At 37.8% G+C, this 22,108-nt stretch overlaps 2 protein-coding genes across 5 annotated transcripts in view; one reads left to right on the top strand and one right to left on the bottom strand.

The window, feature by feature from the left end:
- The window catches only part of KPNA5 (karyopherin subunit alpha 5), a 21,951-nt gene extending 4,060 nt beyond the window's left edge, over nt 1-17,891 (bottom strand). Inside the window, exons 1-14 of one of the 4 annotated variants that reach the window (XM_052674829.1) lie at nt 17,865-17,891; nt 16,841-16,912; nt 12,743-12,876; nt 10,335-10,436; nt 10,164-10,263; nt 9,212-9,306; nt 8,340-8,471; nt 7,602-7,690; nt 6,629-6,728; nt 5,016-5,179; nt 4,254-4,332; nt 2,728-2,853; nt 2,121-2,248; nt 283-461 (exon numbers count right to left, since the gene is read on the bottom strand). In XM_052674829.1, the coding sequence (XP_052530789.1) occupies nt 283-461; nt 2,121-2,248; nt 2,728-2,853; nt 4,254-4,332; nt 5,016-5,179; nt 6,629-6,728; nt 7,602-7,690; nt 8,340-8,471; nt 9,212-9,306; nt 10,164-10,263; nt 10,335-10,436; nt 12,743-12,876; nt 16,841-16,871 (1,459 nt within the window). In that variant the 5' untranslated portion in view covers nt 16,872-16,912; nt 17,865-17,891. Of the gene's footprint in view, nt 1-282; nt 462-2,120; nt 2,249-2,727; nt 2,854-4,253; nt 4,333-5,015; nt 5,180-6,628; nt 6,729-7,601; nt 7,691-8,339; nt 8,472-9,211; nt 9,307-10,163; nt 10,264-10,334; nt 10,437-11,983; nt 12,096-12,742; nt 12,877-14,931; nt 15,054-15,414; nt 15,500-16,840; nt 16,913-17,864 lie in introns of those variants that run through there. The other 3 variants (XM_052675008.1, XM_052674921.1, XM_052675086.1) reach the window with 3 other exon arrangements.
- ZUP1 (zinc finger containing ubiquitin peptidase 1) lies at nt 15,118-22,108 on the top strand. The gene is made up of 9 exons (XM_052675220.1): nt 15,118-15,448; nt 16,792-16,908; nt 17,636-17,745; nt 18,051-18,219; nt 18,641-18,829; nt 19,154-19,322; nt 20,325-20,476; nt 20,797-21,017; nt 21,308-22,108. Exons 1-9 carry the CDS (start codon nt 15,172-15,174, stop codon nt 21,353-21,355), a joined length of 1,452 nt encoding a protein of 483 aa, XP_052531180.1. The 5' UTR covers nt 15,118-15,171; the 3' UTR covers nt 21,356-22,108.

The raw sequence follows: 22,108 nt of genomic DNA, 5'->3' as shown, positions 1-22,108 counted from the left end.
GTTAAAAAGTGACTGACTTCAGGAATAAGCAAAACTAACTCTGATCATTCATCCCTATACAGTAATGAAACTGAACAGGACAGAATTATATATTAAAGTAATAAAACTATGCTGCAGGTTTAGGTGATAAATTTATGCCAATACTTAATCTGCAATGATTTAAAGTCTACTTACGTTTGAAGTACAAATTCTTATACTCACCAAAATAGTTCACTACATTTTTTACATTTCCCTGGAACAGGTAAGTTTAGGTATGTAGCCTTGCAGTAAGTAAATTCTTACCATATGCTTCCTCTATAAGGGCACAATAAGGATTAATGCCCATTCCATTTTGCTTAGACTCTTGTTCTCCAAGACGCAGAATATTTTCAAGTCCATTCAAAGCCACCTGTACTATTTTTGAATCCATCACAGTCAGGAGGTCACAAAGAGGCTTGGTACAACCTAGTGCTACCAAATACCTTTAGGACAGCAGAAAAAACAGAAGAGGTTGGGGTGGAAAAGGAGGTCTGATAAACCAGCACATTTACTCTTATATGACGTCGTTACACATTAGCTGTGATTTTGTTATAAAATAAATGGTTGAAACAACTGCAACAAATAATCTAAAGCATGAAACACAAAGATAACCTCAGTCTGAAATACAATAAATATTCTAATTTATCCTAATGAGAAAATGTAATGTACATTCCTAACAGGACTTCCACATTTGTAGTCTATTCAACTTCTTTCCACTTATGATCCTCAGATGGATTTGAATGAGTACACGAGAAAATGACAGTATTGGCAGTAAGTTCTTTTCTCAGGCATTAGAAACTTTGCAGCAAAAATAAAAAATAAAAAAAATCACACAAAGAAGAGGGGACATGGCTCTGAACCAACACAGTTCATATTGTTAGCCCATCAAGATACCAGTCCAATTATCCACTGGAAAGGACATAACAGTAAATACAACAAAATACTGCGATTCTGAGCAACCTTTTTCCAATTTTGCACAAAATCCTAACTTCTGGAAGACGTTACTTATGTTCTTGTTTCCAGTCTGTATGGAAAACAATGACACTAATGTTTGAATCAAAGGATTGTTTAAATATTTATCAGTTGTTTTAAATTATCCTACAGCTGCACAGTAGTATCTTGGGTATCTTAGAAGTGCTAAAATTTCTTGACAGTAATAGCTGTCATGAAATTTAGCAACTCTGTACTTTATGGTAAGAAGCAACTTTTGTGCTATTACATACATGATATATGTTTGGTATTTGAAGACTGCTATTAAATTTAAGATAACACATTGTGCAAGCTACTAAAATAACAAAACCAAACCCAAACTACCAACAATAAATGCACAATACCAAAAAACTTTCCTTACCACTGAAAACAAGCAGTGGCAGTACAGTAAGAAAATCAGAATGAGATTTTATTTTTTTTTAAATAAACAAACATGCAGTTATTGCAACAAATCTCCCAAACACGCTGGTGGAGTTGCTACATAATTTTGTGCACTCAGGTTTTTAAATTTTTAATACTTTACATGATCATTTTAGAATCCATTTATCAGCTATTGATTGAATTTGATCAGTTTGTTAATGGCTCTCTAGTTTCTCAGAATGTGTTTTATTCTAGTTATTCAACAGGTCCACTCTCTGTAGTATTTTGATAGCTGCCAAGTAGATTTTTAATCAAATCCCATTTTGGAAAAAGTTAGCTATTAGCAAGAAGTAACGTACATGAAGAAACCTCCTAAGTCCTCCTACAGAGAGATGCAATCATATTGCACAAGTTTCTGAACAACTGTCCTAAAGTTTTCCATTTTCAAAACACACTGTTTGCTGAATGTTTAAATAGTGCCTGACAGCACAATATTGACTCTGGAAAATAATCCCATGAAAGGTTTAGTTCTAACATCCCCAAACCAAATTAATTGAGTTAGTTTATTAATTCTACTGCATAAATTTTCCAATTTTTTTCTGAGCTTCTATATGTTTAAGTCAGCATAGACAGAGCTTAAAAAAATTATAGTTATGCTTAGTTTTTTGTTGCCCTGTTTGTCAGGATTCAATCTGAGGAAGAACATGCGTTAGAAAAGGTATCTAGGCAGAGAAAACAACACCACAGCTTACCTAATCTGTTCAGAGGTTCCTCCTGATGTTGCATTAGTTATGGCCCATGCTGCTTCTTTTCTGGTGCGAAATTCAGCTTTCTGAAGAATCTCAATCAATATAGGAAAAATATTTGCATCTATAACTGCCTAAGAAACAAGAAGAGGATAATGATAATTTATAGAGGTTAACATACAGAGGGCAAAAAGATTAATAACCTCACTACAGTGGTAAGCAATGCCTGTTCATACCAAAGGAAGCAATGTTTTCTTAGAAGGCATTCCACTAACTACAAATGCTAAAAGAAAATTCAGGACTATTCCAATGTTGCAATTAGTTGATTTCTCTCTGGTGATCAGGATACTCCTTACCAGACAGATCTACTGAAAAATCATGTGACATAAGCACAAAATTTGAAATTTTGAACTAGAAATCAAGCCTCACTTGATCTCAACAGAACTTCACTTTGGCAATTTTATTCAAGACATTCAAAACTTACACAGAATTATAGACTGTTAGGACTACAACAAGTAATGCAATCAATGTAGCATCTTATTTCCCTTTGTGAATGAAAATCAAATAAAATACTAAAAACAAACCCACCCAAATTGCTATACATAGTTTGTACCTGAATTTGAGCTCTGTTTCCTGCAGTAATATTAGAAACAGTCCAGCACGCTTCTTTTCGAATAGATTCCTTGGGACTACTAAGCAAATGCAAGAGACAGGGCAATGCAGAGCAATTTAGAATCACCTAAAATAATGGGAGAATTGAAGATTGATTTGTGTATGTATATGCACAGATGAATCACATTACAGGTAAATTCAAAAGAGGTGTACTTTGCAACACATTTACGTGACAAAAAGTATCAAAACTAACATCCAGCATTTGCTCAATACTGTACCATCTGAATACAAATCCAGTTGTCCATACAATTTGAAAGAAACTGCCCTCAACTAAGTTCACATCAGAAGACTAAAGACACCAAGAGTGCATAAGGCTGCTTAGTGCCAGAGCATCTATTTTTATACCTCTGAGAAGTGTAAACCTAATTAGTTCATTCTTTATAAAGGGATATATATTTTCTAACTCCTTAATGAAATCTGCTCCAATAGAGCTCACGATAAATTTGGCAATTACCTGATTTCACTATTTTCCTTTTACACTAGTACTGTAGGCCTTTCAGGCACAATTTACTTCCAAGGACCTTGGTAACTTTCTTGCACTACTTCAAATTCAATTCTACTTTCCAAAATTTAAACAAAATGTATCCTGTAACAAACTTTTATCAGACTATCATACACAAATTTATGAACAAAACAAGTGTATGCACTGCTTAAAACAATGAGAACTTTGCATTTGAAGGCTTGAAAAAGGGAACTGTAACACAACTGAATCCCCCAATTAGGAAAATAAATAATTCCACCATTAATGGAAAGCAGCATTTGAAATACCATACAAGAATGAAGCAATCTGAACAGTGAATCTATTACAGCAAACAATGCTGTAATAAAGCGCAGGAATTTTATGATTAAAATACCAGACTAAACTAAATGTCAAATGAGCAGTACACATTTGTAGAGCTTCCTTCAATTTCATATCACAGAACCTTTTGAGTTGGAAGGGACCCTTAAAAGCCATTAGCTCAACTCCTCTGCCAGGAACAAGGACATCTAAAGCTCCACCAGGGTGCTCAGAGCTCCATCAGCATGACCTTGAACACCTCTAGAGACAGGGCTCCCACCACCTCTTTTAACCAACCTTTTTCCAGTGCCTCACCAACCCTACTGTAAAGAATTTCTTATGTCCAATCTAAATCTCCTGTCTTTTAGTTTGAAACCATTCCCCCTTGTCTTACCTCAACAAACTCTGCTAAAGAAACTGTTCCCTTACTTCTTATAGCCCTCCTTTAGACACAGAAAGGCCATTATCAGGTCATTCTGGAACCTTCTCCAGGTTGAACAGCCCCAGCTCTCTCAGCCTGTCCTCATAAGAGGTGTTCCAACCCTTGGAGCATTTTTGTGACCTTAATGTATGTGGCCTATATATATGCAGACACTTGTATTAGACATGCATTCAATTGTAATTTAGTATGACATTTTTACAACTACTTTCCTTCTAGACAATTTTTTTTTCTTAAATCAACGTCTTACCTGTGTTTGAATATCATCACCAGTAACAATATTTCCAACTGCTCTTAATGCAGGGGATACCACCTTGTAATCATTGTGCCTGGAGACAAATATTGCTTGATGTTAACAAGTAGCACAGTATAATTGTGAATTTTCAGTTAGCAGTGATTTGCTTTGGGTGGTAAACTTTTAGTTATAGAGAACACAGCATTACTTCATCCTGTTCTCCTGTTATTTAAACAAGTTTTACAAGTGCAACCAAATGGACCTGTACTATGTTGTCAGTGTTGGGAACTACCATCTGACCTATGTTGCAGTCCCCATTCAAACACAGGGATTTAAGTCTCCTTCTCAAAGAAAATAACGAACCATAAAATAAGTATTCTGCAACAGTTCAAAAGTAGCACAAGCCTGACTCCAGACTTCGTGAGTTCAAAAAAAATACATCAGTTTTCAACAAGAAAAAATGCAACATGAAAACTAAAATTTTTAAGCTGAGAGATTGATTCACAATTAAAACTTCATCTTCAGTCAACACCATGCAAATGAAATCCTACTTCTTATTATTTAACATCAAGGAGTATTTTAGAGAAAGCATTTTTCACTGTCAACCGCTGAAAAAATCCCAGGAGCCAAGCAAGCTAGGAGACAGCTGAAAAGCTATCAGATTGATATGCTCATTGTTTCATAAAAATAAATTCAGATTTCAGGTGAAAAAAACACAACTCTGTTTGTATTCATTAACTATATCACAAGGCAGTTATTGGTAAAGAGAGAACTTACATAAGCAACTCTACCAATCTTCGGCACACTCCAGAATCAATAACAGCTTGGATTTTATCATTGGGTCCATCTGAAAGGTAAGAGAGGGCCCAGCAAGCATCTGCTAATACATCCGGATCACTGCTAAACAACAGTCTTGATAAAACATTTAAGCAAGGAGCAACCTGGGTTAAAGAAAAATGTTGCAAAATTAAGTGTTTTGTGTACTTCAGAAAACATTCTGCAAAGGCATGTAAATGCAACACTATTTCCTGCCAAACCATGAGTTCATCAGTGAAACAGGACCTAGGTGAAACATTTTCTGATTAAACTAGACATCCAATTCAAATCAGCAAATTAGCTGATTCAATTAACAGCCTACTTACTTGTAGATACTACATTAGGTGTATGGTTGCTCAGCTTTGACAATTATCCGCTTCTAGAGATAATCAAGAATTACTGATGCTTTCCTGAGTCACTCAAAAGAACAATTGTACAGAAGCACGATTTGTTATTAGTAATAATCAATTTGCAGTCACTTTAAGAATCTAAGAGTAAAATCAACATTCACTGATTCAAACAAGCTATGGCTAACCTCATTTTAACTAAAAGCTCTGACCCTAACACCCTTCAACTTAAAACCATTTCCCCTTGTCCTACAGTTATCAACCCTTTCAAAGAGTTCCTAACTGTGTCCTGCTAGTACTATCGCTAAGGAGAAGAAGGAAAGGAGCTACTCTTATTAGCAGCTGCATACAGGATATCCTCTTCCACTAAAGTTAAAGTAGCTTAAGCAGCAAGGAATCTTTTTTTTTTTTTTGCTGCCAGAATGAAACACTACTGGAAGACATAATTTAGCTACAGCAATTGTGAGGTGATTGATTAACTGGCATCAGAAATCTCCTTTTGTAGTGATTCCTGCGGAGAGATTAACAAGTAGCAACTCTGTATTCTGTGAGCGAAGTTTTAAGACACACAAATTGACTCCAAATTACATTCAGCGATCATTTTAACATCAGCCAGAATACTCAACATGATATTCCATTTTCTACTGCCACTACCATTACCAGAAATTAAATTTCACACTGAAAATAAAAAGCTAATACTCCTAACTAGAGACAGTCTTACTGTCTCAAAAAGTGGAGATAAAGTGAATGAGAGAGGGCAAATCACCTCTGTCACAGTAGTCTGAATTAACTGAATTTTTTGCTCTATAAACAGCACGGAAAATTTTATTCCTGCAATATCTTATTAAGTAATCACAGCATAAAAAAAGGAAAGTAAAAAAGAAAAGCTTCAATCATAACTTACATCCTCTAACATGTACCTACAGAAAATACAGACCAAAAGGATTTGGTGCCACCAAAAGTACTCCTTGCTTGTCACTGTTTCAGTGAATGACTACCTGCATCTGACTAAATAACTTCTCAAACTTCTCAGTCATTTAATTATTTCATTTAACTGCTAACAGGTCAAAGTAGAAAATGTTGAGCAGATACAACAAATAGACTCAATTTCATGTTTTTAATGTGATCACACAGTCTTGTCTATCTCCAGATAGAAAGACTGCATTATATTACAAACAGAGGCTTCCTTTAGCTTTCCAATTTCTTGAAATGAGTACTTCATTATACCTTACTGAAGTCTGGAGGTGGATTCTTGCCTCTACAGAGATTCGAGAGTGCCCAGACTGCATTTCTAGTTGTGGTAAGACGATTTGAATTTGTTAACAGTCTGTCAAAGAGATAGAAAATAAAAGTAAAAAATCGTTGCAAAGGTTTTTTCTCATCTACTGCCATCAATGCCTTGTATCACAAAACAAAAAACAATCTTCTTATTGGGCACAAGTTCTACGTTACTTCTCTTTATAGTTTAAATGACACTGAATTTTCTTAGAAGGGACTGTTATGTCCATAAACATCACATTCTTAAAACAAATACACATGTGTATAAAGTAAGCCACTGCTCATAGGAAAATAAAAAAAATCACCTGACTAATCCTTTTCAAAGTGGTTAGAAAATGCAAACTACCCTAGAGCTAACACTGATGTTTTAATTCGTAAGACCCAATTAATATTTTAATAAAGGCTGCATAAAATACTAGAACTTGAAGATTTTTTTTTCATTTGTTTTACTGTTTTTAACAGAATAGACCTGGAAAAATTCAATAGCTGAAAAATCAGGTTCACTTTCAGATACATATCAAAACTTATCAAACCCTTCAGCCTTTAAATCCTCAAGGAAAGCAATCACATTATGTTCCTTTAAGCTGTTTTAAAAATGTTTTAAGTCAACTTGGTATTTTAAGTTCAAAGAACTTGAATGCTAGTTGTGTTGGGTAGCTTTTTCCCCTGTGATCAAGCTACTTCATAGCCCACTGCAGAAGTACAGTAAGCAGTGGAATTATACTCGTAATGAAGAGAAATCTGCCAGTGGAACACTGCTCGTGTAACAAGCAGTCTGCTGGCACATCTCAGCAACCAAACACAGACTGAAGTTTGGAGCTACCAGACAAAAAAGCAGGGAAGCCAACCAGTTAGAATCACACAAATGTATCACTTACATCATCTTTCCCACCTGATGTTGGTAACAATTTGTAATACTTACTCCAAGAGGGGTGGTAATATTCCACAGTTTAAGACGAAGTCTCTGCATTCTGCGTTATCACCAGCAATGTTACCAAGAGCCCACACTGCCTTAAAAATGAAAGCATCCAAGTGAACTTATACATGTCTGCAAATCAGATATTTACATATCTGTACAAATAGTCTACATATTTTTACAACAAAAACAAGGGAATCCAAAAAGTCACAGCATAATTATTAATATAACACTTCAGAAGACTACTGATTATTTTCTGAATTTTCTGTGAACTTATGCAAAGTCTGTAATATTACCTATTATGTGAAGATGAAAATACAGAAAAACTAACAAAAAACAAATTCAGGAAGACACTGATTAAGACTTTAAGAAGAAGTACCTAAGAAATAAAGCTGCGTTGTAATCTAGAACATTTTGTTTTCCACTATATTCTGTTACCCTGTTTTAGATTCTGTCCACTTGTACACAGCACAAAAGAAATGAGGTGCTTTCCTCAGATTATTAAACAATATTAAAAAAAAAGAAACAAAACAGGCTCATAAGGACTTGGAAAAACTGGAAGGGGTTAGGGGATCATAAGGGACATTAAATCCAAATTTCTGTTTTCCTGGAGTCAAATCAATGGTATAATAAGTCAATGGGACTCAGATTTCTTTATCTGAACTAAAAGAAAAAAACTGGATGGGAGGAAAGACATTCCTAAATTAATTTTGAAGTTATAAAACATTGCAAGAAAACAGTTACCTGTTCCTGTACATCTTCATGTTCTGAACTAAGCAATTTTATAAAAATTGGAACAGCTCCAGTTTCAATTACAACTTTTGTATGTAGAAAGGTTCCAGATGCTATGTTTGTTAGAGCCCAAGCTGCTTCAAACTGTTGAGGAGAAAAAAAAAAAACAAACAAAACATGTTAAATAACTCAGCAGAAAACAAACAAACAAAAAACCCCAAAAATTTATTGTAAGCAGTTTGACACAAGAGTTCCAGAGGTTACTTTTCCAACTTCTTTTCCTTTCCACTGAAACATGTTACTGTAATTTCTGTGCATTAAGATTATCTCTAAATCTTTTCATATAAATCTTTTTATGCTATGCTCAGTCATTTCAATGCAAATGTGCACAAGGTTACCAGTTACTCTTACTGTTTGTCACTTATTTTTCCAAGATTTCTTTCCAAGAGTTTTAGCTTTCAAGTTTTCATGTATTTTATTTCTTTTGTAAGATTTCCAACTGTAGAACAGTACACTACTTCCAAGGAAAAAAAAAAAACAAAAACTGAAAAATAAAAAAAAAACACCCAGATTCTGCTCACACATCTATACTGATACTTTCAATACACCATTCTGGAAATTCTCTTGAACAAAGCCCTCTTTCTACATCCAAATACATGACCAACTAAATACATTACCCTAAAGACTACTGTGAAATTCACAAGAGTTGAGCTACAATTCCAGTGGCAATTGTTAAAACTTGGGATATCTAAAACTTACAGCTTTGATAGATATAATTACATTTTCTTATTTTTAATATTTTTTTTAAATAACATGCTTTCCAAAGCTGTTCTCAGGATTTCTGACCCCATTCCAAACCCTAACCAAGCAGCAGCCAAACTCACTTGCAGTGTGTAATTCTCACTCCTCTCTAGAAACTTCACAAATCTCTGTACTACTCCAGGCTTTTGGATGACTTCATCTATGGGTGGATTAGGCTCTGGGGGATAAAAATACAAAAGCACATATGCATAAGACTAACGAGAAAAGACCACTGCAGTTACTTTTTCAGTACAACACAAAACATGAATGATTCTCAGAAAACTTAACATAAATTTTCAGACATTTTAATAGGTCTGAAGGAAGGAGTTAAGCTTTTTCTCCTTCTGAAGATTGCTGGATAATCTCTTAACACGCTATAACTTAGCAATTGCTCCATTCTGTACAATAACACATACTGTCGCCTATTGGGAGGTTAGCACAACACTCTTCCCTCAGTCTTTAAATAACTTTAAATAATAAATAACTAAATAACTTTAATTTATTTTAAATTAAATTAAAATTAAATTAATTAAAATTAAATTAAAATAAATTAATTTTAAATAACTTTAAATAATCAAGCACATGCCTGTACAGTACTTTACAAATACCAGCATGAATTTAAGACTACATTTTTACAATCCCAACAAGAACATGAACAACAACAACACAAAATTACAGCCATTCTTTGACAAGCCATAGTTTTTATCCCCTCAAAAACAGAATTAGAAAACCAATTACCAAAACAAGTACTTCAAGTAATGGTAGTGTGCTGTTGTTAGTTACTGCCTTGGGTGCTTCAATCAAAACATCCTTTTTTGTGATTTTGTCCAGAAGACTTAACAACAGAATAATAAAGCTTTTTTTGCATTTAGTCGTTAGGTTAGAATAGATTTGGTACTGTTTTTGTTAAACACAAACTGAGAAGCTTCTGCAAGCTCTACTTTAAAAAAGTAAAATTTAATGTTAACTGATTCTGTTTGACTAAAATTTGTAATAATAAAATAAGAGGAAGAAGAAAAAGCAACACTTACATACCTTTAGATAACAACTTCCTGAATTTCTGAGTTGCTGTGAGTTGCTGATCAGGATCATCTGAGAAAATCATCTGCACCATATCAACTGTAATAACTTCTTCCTAAAAACGAAATAGGGATTTTGTAGGACTAGTATAAACACATAAAGTTCTAAACATTCTAGAGTTATTACCTCTGGAATAGGTACAGTAGAGCTGACGTCAGGATCCTGAATTGGACTTTCCACCATAGATTCTTCATTTCCCGGGAGAGAAACATTTCGGCGTTTAAAGAGCTAAACGAAGAAGAAACGTGGGGGGAGTTTATCGCACAGTGGATACTGATTATTACTTGAGGACACTGGCTTTCACCTCTACGAATCAAAACGCTTCAACTCACCTTCCAGTTCATTCACACAAATGCAATTCTACTTTAAAGTTTTAAGAACGTAACAGAAAAAACACTGCTATCTTCAGCATCTTGATAAATAGCGCTGCAAGACTTCAGGCCAAAATTAACAAAACTGGAGGTTTTGAGCAAAGAAAAGATTTATAAATCTCTCAGACAACGGCGATGATGATACAAATCTTTTTATTTTCATTGTTTCATACTTCATAGTTTAGCATTTATTTTTAAGAGGGAAATAGTATTCTTTCTTAATTTTGAGGCATAAAACATCAACACAAAGGCAAAGTCTGTGTCAGCACACTGTACTCCACACTTTAAAAGAAAGCATAAAATCTCCTTGCATGCCAATTGAACAGTAGCTACACTTAGTATACAAGTTTATTTAGAAAACTAAAACTGTAGTTGGAAACAAATGACGTAGATTGAAGGCAAGCTTTCAAATTATGTAACCTTAAATGTTCTCTATATCCAAAAAACATTTGGTACTGGCTTCAAACACCACGTGTGTTTAAAATACATACCTGTGCTGCAGTATTTAATAAGCTATGCTTAATGAGTACCTCCTCATTTTCTAGCATGCAAACACAACAATCACGTTAGCCTGTTTACTCCCACAGACCAAACCTACAGTTAGTACCTTTAATTTACTACTACTCATAAAACTACAATCCTTAACAATTTTAAGAATATCATGTTGGTAACCTTAAAAGCAAATATTAGAATCTCAGACCACTGAGTGTCTCAGATTTCATTGGGAAGCATAATAATGGAAACTCCTGTTAAGTCCTGAAGTAAGCGCTGTTCTCAAAGTTGTCTACAGACATTTCAGTATTTCTGTGGTCACAAGTGCCCAAAACTAAATGAGAAACACCATGTTTACATGTAGTTATATTTCAGATAGGAACCAAAAACAAAGCATTCTCTCCTTTGCTTGATCAAACTCTGGATTGAGCACAAACTTGGACCCTAACAACTGCACAGTCCTGAACACAAACGAGGTTTTAATTAAACCCACAAAGGGAAGAAGAATCAATGTTCCTCTTTTAGAAAATCAGCCATTCTTCCTAGCACTCAACAATGCCATACAGGATCTTGTAAAATATAAATGATAAAAACGTAAACCATTTTTGCCCAGGAAGACACTCTCTCTACAATTTATAATTTATCTGGAGAAAACCAGACTCATTTCCCTGCACAAACTTGATCCTACCAGCGCTAAAGGAGACGAAAACACCCATCCAACAATTATGGTCAAGGTATTCTCAACTATCACCACATTCAGCATGGGAAACAATGTTTTTCTCTTTGTTTTAATAAATTATTTGCCTACGGAGCATTTATTACAAAATACAAAGAACTTTGAGCAGGAACTGCAATTCAGAAGAACTCAATCACAGGTAAATGCTCCAGCAGCATACTGCTTCTTACTCTTACCTCTCTGGCCCAACTAATATAAATTCTTTTTCCATGCAGTAGCACCACTCTCCCAGGAGAAGGGTAAGCACTCCCACCTCAGAGGGGACTGTAGATCAGTGCCTGGGACACACTAGGTGGTGGGAGACAAAAGTCAGCCACTTTAGAGCAAGCAGAAGAAAAAACTATATTCCTCATTTTCCAGGCAATGAACTACTAAATATTTTGGGGAAAGGAATTACTACCAACTATGAAATTATACAGTACTCTGAACACTAAGAAATAAAAATCAAAATCAATAAAGACAACTTAAATATCGTATTAAATTATCTGTAATTTCATGTTTACAGACCACTATTTGTTGACCATTACACTACGCTATGATAGAAAAACTCTTGAGCAATTTGAAGTCCTCTCACTTCTAATAGTGCATCTCTGGCGCAAATTTTAGAAGAGAATGCAGGTTTTCCCATTCTTCCCAGAAATAAGGTTAGCCTTTCAGCTCAGTTTTCTGCTCACGTATTGAAAACGAGACTAAGGACTCGATTTAAGACACAGGTCTCTACCTGAAATGCCACACTGACTTACAGGGCTTGTGTCCACCTTTTTGATTTATAATCCTACCAAGAGGTGCCTTGTGCTCCCCAAGATTGCACAGAAAACACTTTCAATTTGGTGCTCTGGCTTCTGCTTCACAGGAGGAATCTGCTCAAGTCCTTTCACATATCTGAATTCAACTGCATGAGCATTTAACAGTTAACAGCCCATCAGGATACTTACTTGTTCTTCCCTTTTCTGTTTCCGAAGCTGGATTCCTTCCTCTTCTCTTCGTCTGCGCATTTCTTGAGGATTAAGTGCATTATTTTTGTAGCTTTTCATTCTGAAGTTATCCTTCCCTGGGCTTGACATGATGTCTATTAAAAACAAAAAAAGAAAAAAAAAGAGGAATTACTCAATTACTCCAAAAGGCCAAACCTTGAAAGGCAAACCTACTATCTCACATACTAGAAAAGTATCTAAAGCAACAGCTATATACTCCTGTAGCTGCTGGCAATACCCAGTTTACCAACAAAAATCTCCAAGAGAGAAATCATAGAAAAATCTTTGCCTCCACAGGCATTTCTGAACTGCAGATTAAACCACAGGTTCACTTCAGAGATCAGGCACCTCATAAGGGGCATAAGGAACCGCAAAATGAAGTTACTGATTTTATGAGCAAAATAAGACAATAAAAGCAAAACCATTATGTTGCTAAATTTTGACCTAAATTTGAAGGAATGTCTGTCACCATCAATAAGTACAGGAATTTGCTTTCTTCTCTCAAAAACAAATCCCAGAAGAAAACCTGCTGTAATTACTGCTTCATTTAGTGCCTCACTGCATAGTTTCTTCATTACTTTTTTAATACCTATCACAGAAGTGCAAAGCAGGATCTAAAAGTTACGCTAAATTTCCTCTTAATCTGTATGCAGAAAAACTCTACAGGAAAAAAGAATCAATGGTTAATAACATCCAGACTAGCATTCCTTCGCAATTTTAAATTTAAAATAATAATAATAATAAAAATGACTCATCCTTAACTAACGGCTCTTTTGATGTACAAGGAAAATTAGAATCTGCCTGTCAGGCATATCAGCTGTGTAAAGAAGAGTGATACAACATGATTCTGCTACTGAAATGATCAAACTGACTGAAAAAGGTTGTGAACAGCCCAGTGCTAATATTCAAAGCCAAAACTGTAGCCTTCATTTGAAGAAATAACTGTCAAAACTGTGATTCAATACTCTAAGCAAACTCAGCTGTTTGGAATTATTTCACAAGGAAAGATGCATAAGCCTATCTGAACCATGGTCAAAGTTATCTTCCAACTTCCATGCTGAGATTATTATTACTATTATTTTTCTTAATTTTGTTTAACATCAACAGTATCAAGGCCTGCTGAGTAATAAACACAGGCTGTAAAAAGCCAACAGCCCACATTGTTAGGCTGGCACCATCAGGACACCCGAGGGGTCAGCAAGCTGTTTCAACCAAACACAATTGCTTCATGAGAACCTTTACAAATTATTGCCATTTCTGGACACAGCGCTGCGTAAGACGCAGTATGAAGTCACTGTCTTCTAACTCACAGAGCTTCCAAAGTACAATTTAACATGAAGAGCATTTTGTCCAGCAACTCTTGTGGCTTAACTAGTTCTCAAACACCGTCGCCTTCTTAATCACTCACACCTTGAGGAATGAGTTGGGCCAGTACACCTGCCAGGCCACTCAAGGAACCAAAGGTGAGAAGACTGCATTAAAAGTAACTCCAAAATAACCCAAGCTCTATATAAGCGATCAAGCAGAAGGAAGCTCTGCTCAAAAAGAAAAGCTGCCGAGACCATAGCTGTGGCCCCTGTCCCACGAAGGCTTCGGAATAAGAACCAGAAGGGCAGACAGTCGAGCAGTGCTTTATCTACTCGGGCATCACGACTGCATCCAACCCACAGTTCTGCTGCGCCCAGCTATGCCTGCGTTATCACCGACCCCCGCGGCCACATCTCGCACGCCGCCCACCTGTTGTGCCCCGGTTGCGGCCGCCCTGCCATAGCAGGGCTCCCCTCGCTGCCCCTCAGCACCCGGAGCGCCGGAGAGACCGCGCGAAGCCGTCGCCCGGCCCAGAGAGCGCTGGGCGCCGCGTCAGATCCAGCCTCGCTCACTAGCTGCCCGGACGGAGGGCACCCGGCCCCGGGCTCAGCTTGCGACGCTTCTCGCCTGCGCCCCTTGAGAAGACGACGGAGAAGCGCTCTTGCCGGCGGCGGGAAGAAAGCAGCCCCTGTCCCGGCGCTGCGGGACAGTCCCAGCACCGTGCGCGGCATCGCCCCGCCACAGCCCAGCGCCTCCGGGCGGGCAGGAGCCCGGCTACGCAGCACGGGGCACCGCGCCCCGCCCGAATCCGAACGCGGCCTCCCCGACCCACCGGCTCTTACCCATCGCAGCGGGGACGCACCGCGCCCGCTGCCCCCGAAGCCAGAGAATCCCGCCGCGCTTTGCGCGGCGCTCGGCCCCGAGCCGGAGCGCAAGATGGCGGCCACCACCCCACCGCGCGCCGCACTGCCCACGGGCGGGCCTCGCCGTTCCCAGCAGGCCCCGCGCGGCGGCGAAGGGCGGGCGTAGCCTCCGCCGCCCCGGGAAGGGGACGGGGCTTCCGAGCGGACCGTTGGGCCGCCATGTCGGTGTGCGGTATCTGTGGACGGGTGCTGCCCTCGGAAGCGGCGGCGCGGCGTCACGTGAATCGCGCCCACCCGGACCGGCAGCCTCGCTGCCCGCTCTGCAGCGCCGCCGCCTCGGGCTACGAGGAGCTCTGCCGGCACGTGGAGGCCGTGCACCCGGAGCCCCAGCCGCTGCCCCGCAGCCCTGAGCTCGAGTGCCCTTTCTGCGGGGAGGCGGCGGGGCGCCAGCTGGAGGCTCACGTCAGGGCGCGGCACGGGCGGTTGCTCGGCGCAGGTGGGTGGTTCCCATACGGCGTGGCATCGCTGGTGTAACGCGTTGGCTGTGCTGGTAGGGAAAAGGAATGATGTTAAGAATGCAGAATGTGAGGGTGTAATCGACGGCATGGCGTGTTCTGCTGTTATTCTCCGTATTGTGCTGGAGTGCTCAGTACAGGAGAGATACAGACCTGATTGAGAAGGGCTACGAAAACCCGAGGGATGGAGCACCTCTCCTCTGAGGGCAGGCCGAGAGATCTGGGGCTGTTCAGCCTCGAGAAGAGAAGGCTCCGGGGAGACCTGAGAGCAGCCTTTCAGTATCTAAAGAGGAACTAAGAAGGAAAGGGCTGTCTCCTCACCACAGGGTCTGCGGGGATAGGACAAGGGGAAATGGTTTCAAACTAAGAGAGGAGAAATTTATTTTAATGTTAGGAATAAGTTTTTTTTACAGTAGGGACAGGCTGTCCAGAGAGGTGGTGGAAGTTCTATCCCTGGGAGACATTCAAGGTTAGCCTGGATGGGGCTGAGCACCCTGATGGAGTTGTAGGTGTCAGTATTCCTTGCAGGGCAGTTGAATTAGATAGCTATTAAAGGCACCTTCCAACTCAAATGAGTTGGATTCTGAGGCTAGGTGACTAAAAGAGAGGGATGAAGGTTAAGTCTTTGTAATGTGCAGTGAAGGACTGCAGGCAGCAAGTGAAATAAAGAGCTACCACTGAAACATAAGAAAGCTGTTACTGGAATGAGAACATTGTGGAGTTTCCAACCTCAGAAAAGTGACTGGAAAAGACCCTGAGTGATAACCCTGAGCCATTTTGACATGACCATGGTTTGAGGGTCCTGGTGATCTCCAGGTGATCTTCTGAACCTTAGCTGTTATATGCTACTCTTCATAATAACACTAAAAGTGCAGAAGAAACAGCTGAGGAAACATGACAGCATTGTAGTTTTTTTTTTCTGCCTGCTGATTGCTGAGTTGTCATACAAGCATTAAGATTTTGTAAGCAAGTGTTCTTCCATCAGCAGGATGTATCTTTTCATTAAAGGTTTGATATTTGATTGGCATTTTGTAGGCCTTAATAAAAAATATTATAGCTAGTTATGGTAAGTTTAATAGGGAAAATTTTGCTGAATAGGAAGAGGGAAAATATATCTTTGAACTTTACAGGTATTTAAATATGAATTCGTAAGTGGTTAAGAGCCATAGCTATTAACCAAGGCATATGGTGCCTTCCACTGGAGAATTTCAATACCAGCATAATTCTTTTTGTTTATCTTGAGCTGCTGGGGGATGATTCTTACAAACAGCAGAAAAGGACGACCAGGAACTGCATTAAGCAAGAAACTGTGTTTCTTTTTCAGACACAGAGAATGTTGAACAGCTATATGAATGTCCAATATGTGGTCTTACCTGTACAGACATTCAGATTCTCGAGGAACATGTGGATTTACACTTAGAGGAACACAGCTTTCCAGAAGGTACTTGAAAGGATGCAAGTGATAATCTTTGAAAATACTTGCATGTTGCAGTACAGAATCTCATACAAAATTTAAATGAAATATTTATTTATTTAAAAAGAGAACTGAATAGATTCATAATGAAGTTAAACGCAAGTTTGGTCACTTGCCCTTGTGCTTTGCTTAATTACATGTGCTATGAGAAGTGTCTTTCTATGCACGGTTATTCAGTATATGCTCTAAATGTTAGGTAAAACTAAAACTTAGAAATATATTATAAATATAATTAAATATATTAAAATATACTATAAATATAAAGATACCTCCTTACATATTCTAGCCCTATGAAAGGGTTACCTTTGCAGAATCTAGTAGCTCATTCCCATGTGAAGAATTCAAAATAGTCTTTTGAAAACTACTGATTTTTTTCTGAGTTCTTTTCTGTAAATGTTCAGAGTCATAATGATAGATAAAGGAATCAAAATAAGTTTGTTCCAAGCAATTGCATCTGTGGCTGCACACGCATTCTCCAAGTCAGGAATTTGAGGCTTAACAATCCGAATTCTGTTATTCTTGTTTAGGACTCCTTGCTAATAGCCCAGCATAGTACAGGATCCCTCTTGAAAAGTGATGCCTAGCTGTGTTTGTCAATGTCTGCTCAGAAAAGAATCCTCAAGTAAACAATCCATCAAAGCATCGTTAACCTCCTGGTAAAGTTTTCTGGTTCTGGAATGTTATTCCTGAATAGGTGGAGGCAGTGGAGATTTAGAACTGGCTCAGCGGCTTCAAACTGAAGAAGATAAACAGCAGAGACTTGAAGAAGAGAAGCGAGAGAAGGAAGAATTTAAAAAGCTACAGGTACAGTAATGTTTGTAAATGGGAAAATTTTTAAGAGTTCTGCCATTTGAAGTTGATGAAGTTGAAAGTGTTTCCTGCATTATATGAAAATAAGAGCAGTCATACCGGGTCAGACTTACGCAGTCAGGTAGGCTTCAATCAGGTACTGAAGAGTTGGTGGCAGGAGCAGCTTGTGCTGTAAGTACAAAGGTTTTATGTCTTGTTCACTATTTTTCAATGTTGCTGATGGTGCAAGCTGCTTCTTAAATCATTGAAGAAGAATTTTTAAAATGTAATTTAAATTATAAACGCTGTATCCCTTACAGAGACAGTATGGCTTGGATGGTTCTGGAGGCTACAAGAAGCAATTCCTGAATAATATGGAAAGAGAAGTTAACAGAGGAAGGATGCAGCCCTTTGAGTATCACAAGAGAAAAGCCGACATGATGGAATGTTTGGCTTTTGGTATAGATGATGGGAAAACAAAAACCTCAGGTAAAAGAGCAGTTCAGCAATGAAGTATGTAAATTTTGGGCATAGTTTGTGGTGAACAAAGGTGTTTTTAGCAAAATGTTTCCCCACTTCAGATTGGTATTATGGCACAAATAATATTAATCTGGAGCATGTCCGTAACATCCATCCTTCTAATTTTTTTTCTTTCAAAGTGGGTGGTCCAAGGGAGGGTGAAACTTTGGAATCGCATTGAGTGGTTAAGAGCTCAAGTACGATATGCGTCATAAGATGAAAATCTCCTGTTGCATATAGGTTGTCTTTGAGAGAATATGTTCGTTTATTACCTAGTGCTATAGGATAGCTATTCAAATTTATAGTAGCTTTTTGTATTATGTTTCAGTTAGTTGTAATCTTTTCCAGCACATTGTAAATCATTCTACAGATTCTCTATTTGTTCTTCCAGGAATCACTGAGGTATTGTGCAAGTACTACCAGAATGAAAACAAAGATGTGAGACGTGTATGGCTTTCAGCAGGAGTAGATCACTTCCAATCATCTTTGGGTGACAAAGGCTGGGGTTGTGGTTACAGGAATTTCCAAATGCTCCTTTCCTCACTCTTGCAAAACAGCTTGTATAATGACTGCTTGAGAGGTAGTAATCAAAATACTTCCTATTTGTTTTACATGCCTCAGATGACAAACTGTTGATGTTTTACCTTTTTGTTTATACAGCAAAGCTTATCAATGTCAATTATACCTATTAAATGTTTGTTAGAAAAGAATTGGAAGGGTGGTGAATATTGGTAAGGCATGATATGGTTAAAGCTTTAGTTTTGGGTTTGGTTTTTTTTGAGGGGGGGGGGGAGGCGGTGGCGGTATTTTTCTAATACCTATTATCTCTTACAAAAGAGGCTGGATGTTCTTAATAGATTGTTTCGGTAACTGTAGCTGCAATTCAAAAGCTTCTGTGTTTCAGATACTGCACTAATTCCTAGCATACCGAAGATTCAGTCTATGATCGAAGATGCTTGGAAGGAAGGCTTTGATCCTCATGGAGCATCTCACTTCAACAACCGGTTACGTGGTTCCAAGGCGTGGATAGGAGCGTGTGAAATTTATTCGCTGTTAACCAGTCTCAGGATAAAGTAAGTATTACTTTTTCTGTTTTTATTTTTAAGCAATAGTTAAGCATATACCTTCTGAGGGTCAAAATTGTCAACTATGAAGAAAAACCATCCATCATAGCGACTTCAAATTCAACCAGCCTGTAAGTGGATACATTGTAGTCAATGCAATCATAAACCTGTGTAACTACTTATGCAGATAAGCAAGGAAAATAACTATTTATAATCACTGAGACTTGTTGAGGAATTGTGCCATATATGTATACAATTATGTACTGATTTTAAAAACTTATTTTCTCTCTAGTTGAACCTTGAGAACAATCTGAATTTCAGCTACTCAGTTGCATATTCTGCTGTTAGTTTTACTTCCTGGTATTTCTACAGAAATTTTGCAAACTTCCTAAGCTCGTTTGGCTGAGCAGAATAGAGTATTTATTTGCTACAGGGTAAAGACTGTGGTTTTGAACAGTACCTACTGCATTCCTTTGTAGTTGGCCTATCTTCTGTGCCTGTATTTAAAATAAGAGCTGTATAGTCAATGAATATAAAGCTGTTATAATTATGAAATAAACAAGAGAGTTTGGCAAAGCAGATTATAATAACAAAGAGAGAGAATAGACAGAAAACTTACCCATGTCCTGGGCTCGCTGCAGAACTCCAGAGGAATGATTTCCAGAAGAGATCCTTTCTACCTGGTAGCCAGCTCTTAAATGGGTCTAGGAGAGGTCTCCACCCCTTCTGGGAGCACAGGTGAATTGCCTTCACCTGTGCTCCCATAGCTGACTCATTGCTCTCCTCAGGTGATCAATCAGAGGTTCAGGCCATGATTCAGCATGTCCAATGCAAGAGCAAACATACAACAAAAATAGTGTGAAGTAGTTAGCGCCTGGAATTGCAGCTGTTTATGAAGTGTTCTTCATGAAGGAGGGAGGGACTGAGAGGTGTTTTTTTTTTTTTTTTTTTAAAAAAAAAGAGGAAGTGCTTCAAATTTAATACCTTGTTTTAATTTTTAATGTTCTATAGGTGCCAAATTATTGACTTCCACAAGCCAACTGGTCCCACAGGCACACACCCTCGTTTATTTGAGTGGATTTTACATTACTATTCTACAGATAATGAAGGTACTGCAAAGGTAGTGTGCACTTCCAGGCCACCTATCTACTTGCAACATCAAGGTCAGCATCACAATGTACTGATTTGTTTTCTTACTTTTTCCTCTATGTGTGCTGTGATTTAGAGCAGTCTTGTGTTTTTCACTTAATTGAAGGCCTATTTATTGTTAAATTTCTGTTTAAAAAGTGTAACATTAATTTTGTATTTTTATTGGGTAGAAAAGCATGAGTGGAATATCAGCTTTTTGACATCTGCTTTTTAATTACAATCACTATGTTGAATTTCTACTAATGTATTGCTTGATTTAAAAATAAGCAATATGCTACAGGCAAGTAAATGGGATTTCATTTTTCTAAAATACTGAAAATCTGTTTGAAACTAGGTCATAGCCGTACTGTTGTAGGCATAGAAGAAAAGAAGAATAAAGCCTTATGTTTGCTACTATTTGATCCTGGATGTCCTGCTCAAGAAATGCAGAAACTGTTAAAACTAAACAGTGATGGCACTAGTCTCAAACTACTTCGAAAGTTTATGGGTAGCTTAAAAGAAAAGCAATACCAGATAGTTGCTGTAGATGGCATCCTCACATTGGAAGAGAAAACTGTAAGTATTTTAGGAAATAGTTTGTGTAAGAAAATTTAAAAGAATGTGCACTAGAATTCACAACACAGTAACTAAAGTAGTGTTTTCTGGGGGAGGGGAACATGTATTTTTTCTTCTCTCTTAAGATTCTATTTATATTTTAAAATATTAATTCTTTAGATTATTACCTTGAAAGATCACAGTTAGGATGAAATATAGCCCTTTAGTAAGTGCATTTTCTAAATTAATGACTGAAAAAAAGATGTTTTCATTTGTTAAACTATTCACGCTCCTTCCCCCGTTCTTTTTAGGCTCGCTGTCTGGCTTCTCAGGTCTTAACATCAGAGAAGATTCCTTAAAGGATGCCTTACCTACCTCTTTCTGAAATCTGCTGAATGCAAAACACTGAACTAGTCATATTGGACTGTGACTAGCTTAACAATTTGTACACTTAAGTTATGTCTAAGAGCTTGGAGAAGCACAACATCAAACTTAGGCCTATAATTTTAATCTTCAATCAAAACACTTCACCTGGAGGGAAGTATAACTCTTCAGTATTAGCTTCTTAGGCTAGCAGAAAATGGGGTATTTTCTTAGTTGTTTAAATTACAAAGTAACATCCACTGCCCTGTAGCAAGCTATGCACTATAGTTAATTATTAATAAGCACAGTGGGTAAAAATACTGTGAAACTACTTTTTTTTTTTTTTTGAGTGCCTGGTCAACTTCATCTCTGTAAGTACATTTATACTTCCTCTATGGCTAATGTTCCATCTCTTGTAAAGTTTGATTAACAAGTATCTTTTGTATCTCAGCAACTTCTCCAGCAACTATTTGTGAAGTACAGAAGCAATTGAGTGTTTTCACCTGGCATGATCTATTCCAGCAGGGATTCATTTACTACTGCATTTCTTTTTAATCATTTGCCTTCCCTTGGTGCACCCCTTGCTAACAGAAGTGTGCTTATGAGGTGGGTCAGTGTTAGCATGGGGCAGGAGGAGGCAGTGGTGTACAAAGTGGAGATTGTTTGCTCGAGGAGTGTGCATGAGACAAACCACTGTAGCATGGAAAGAAAATGTTTTGTATTACGAATAAATATTTTTTTAATTAAAA

The sequence above is a fragment of the Tympanuchus pallidicinctus genome, unplaced genomic scaffold (assembly GCF_026119805.1).
Source record: "Tympanuchus pallidicinctus isolate F22 unplaced genomic scaffold, pur_lepc_1.0 scaffold1, whole genome shotgun sequence".
In the NCBI taxonomy this organism is placed as follows: domain Eukaryota; kingdom Metazoa; phylum Chordata; class Aves; order Galliformes; family Phasianidae; genus Tympanuchus; species Tympanuchus pallidicinctus.
Note: the sequence above shows the minus strand (reverse complement) of the source record. Positions and strands in the feature narration are given on the sequence as shown.

Excerpts from the sequence above, each read along its gene's own strand:
- ZUP1 (XM_052675220.1), top strand. The coding sequence starts at position 15,172 with ATGTCGGTGTGCGGTATCTGTGGACGGGTGCTGCCCTCGGAAGCGGCG. Across the intron at positions 19,323-20,324 it reads TTAACCAGTCTCAGGATAAA|GTGCCAAATTATTGACTTCC; the intron begins GTAAGTATTACT and ends AATGTTCTATAG. Across the intron at positions 20,477-20,796 it reads TATCTACTTGCAACATCAAG|GTCATAGCCGTACTGTTGTA; the intron begins GTCAGCATCACA and ends GTTTGAAACTAG.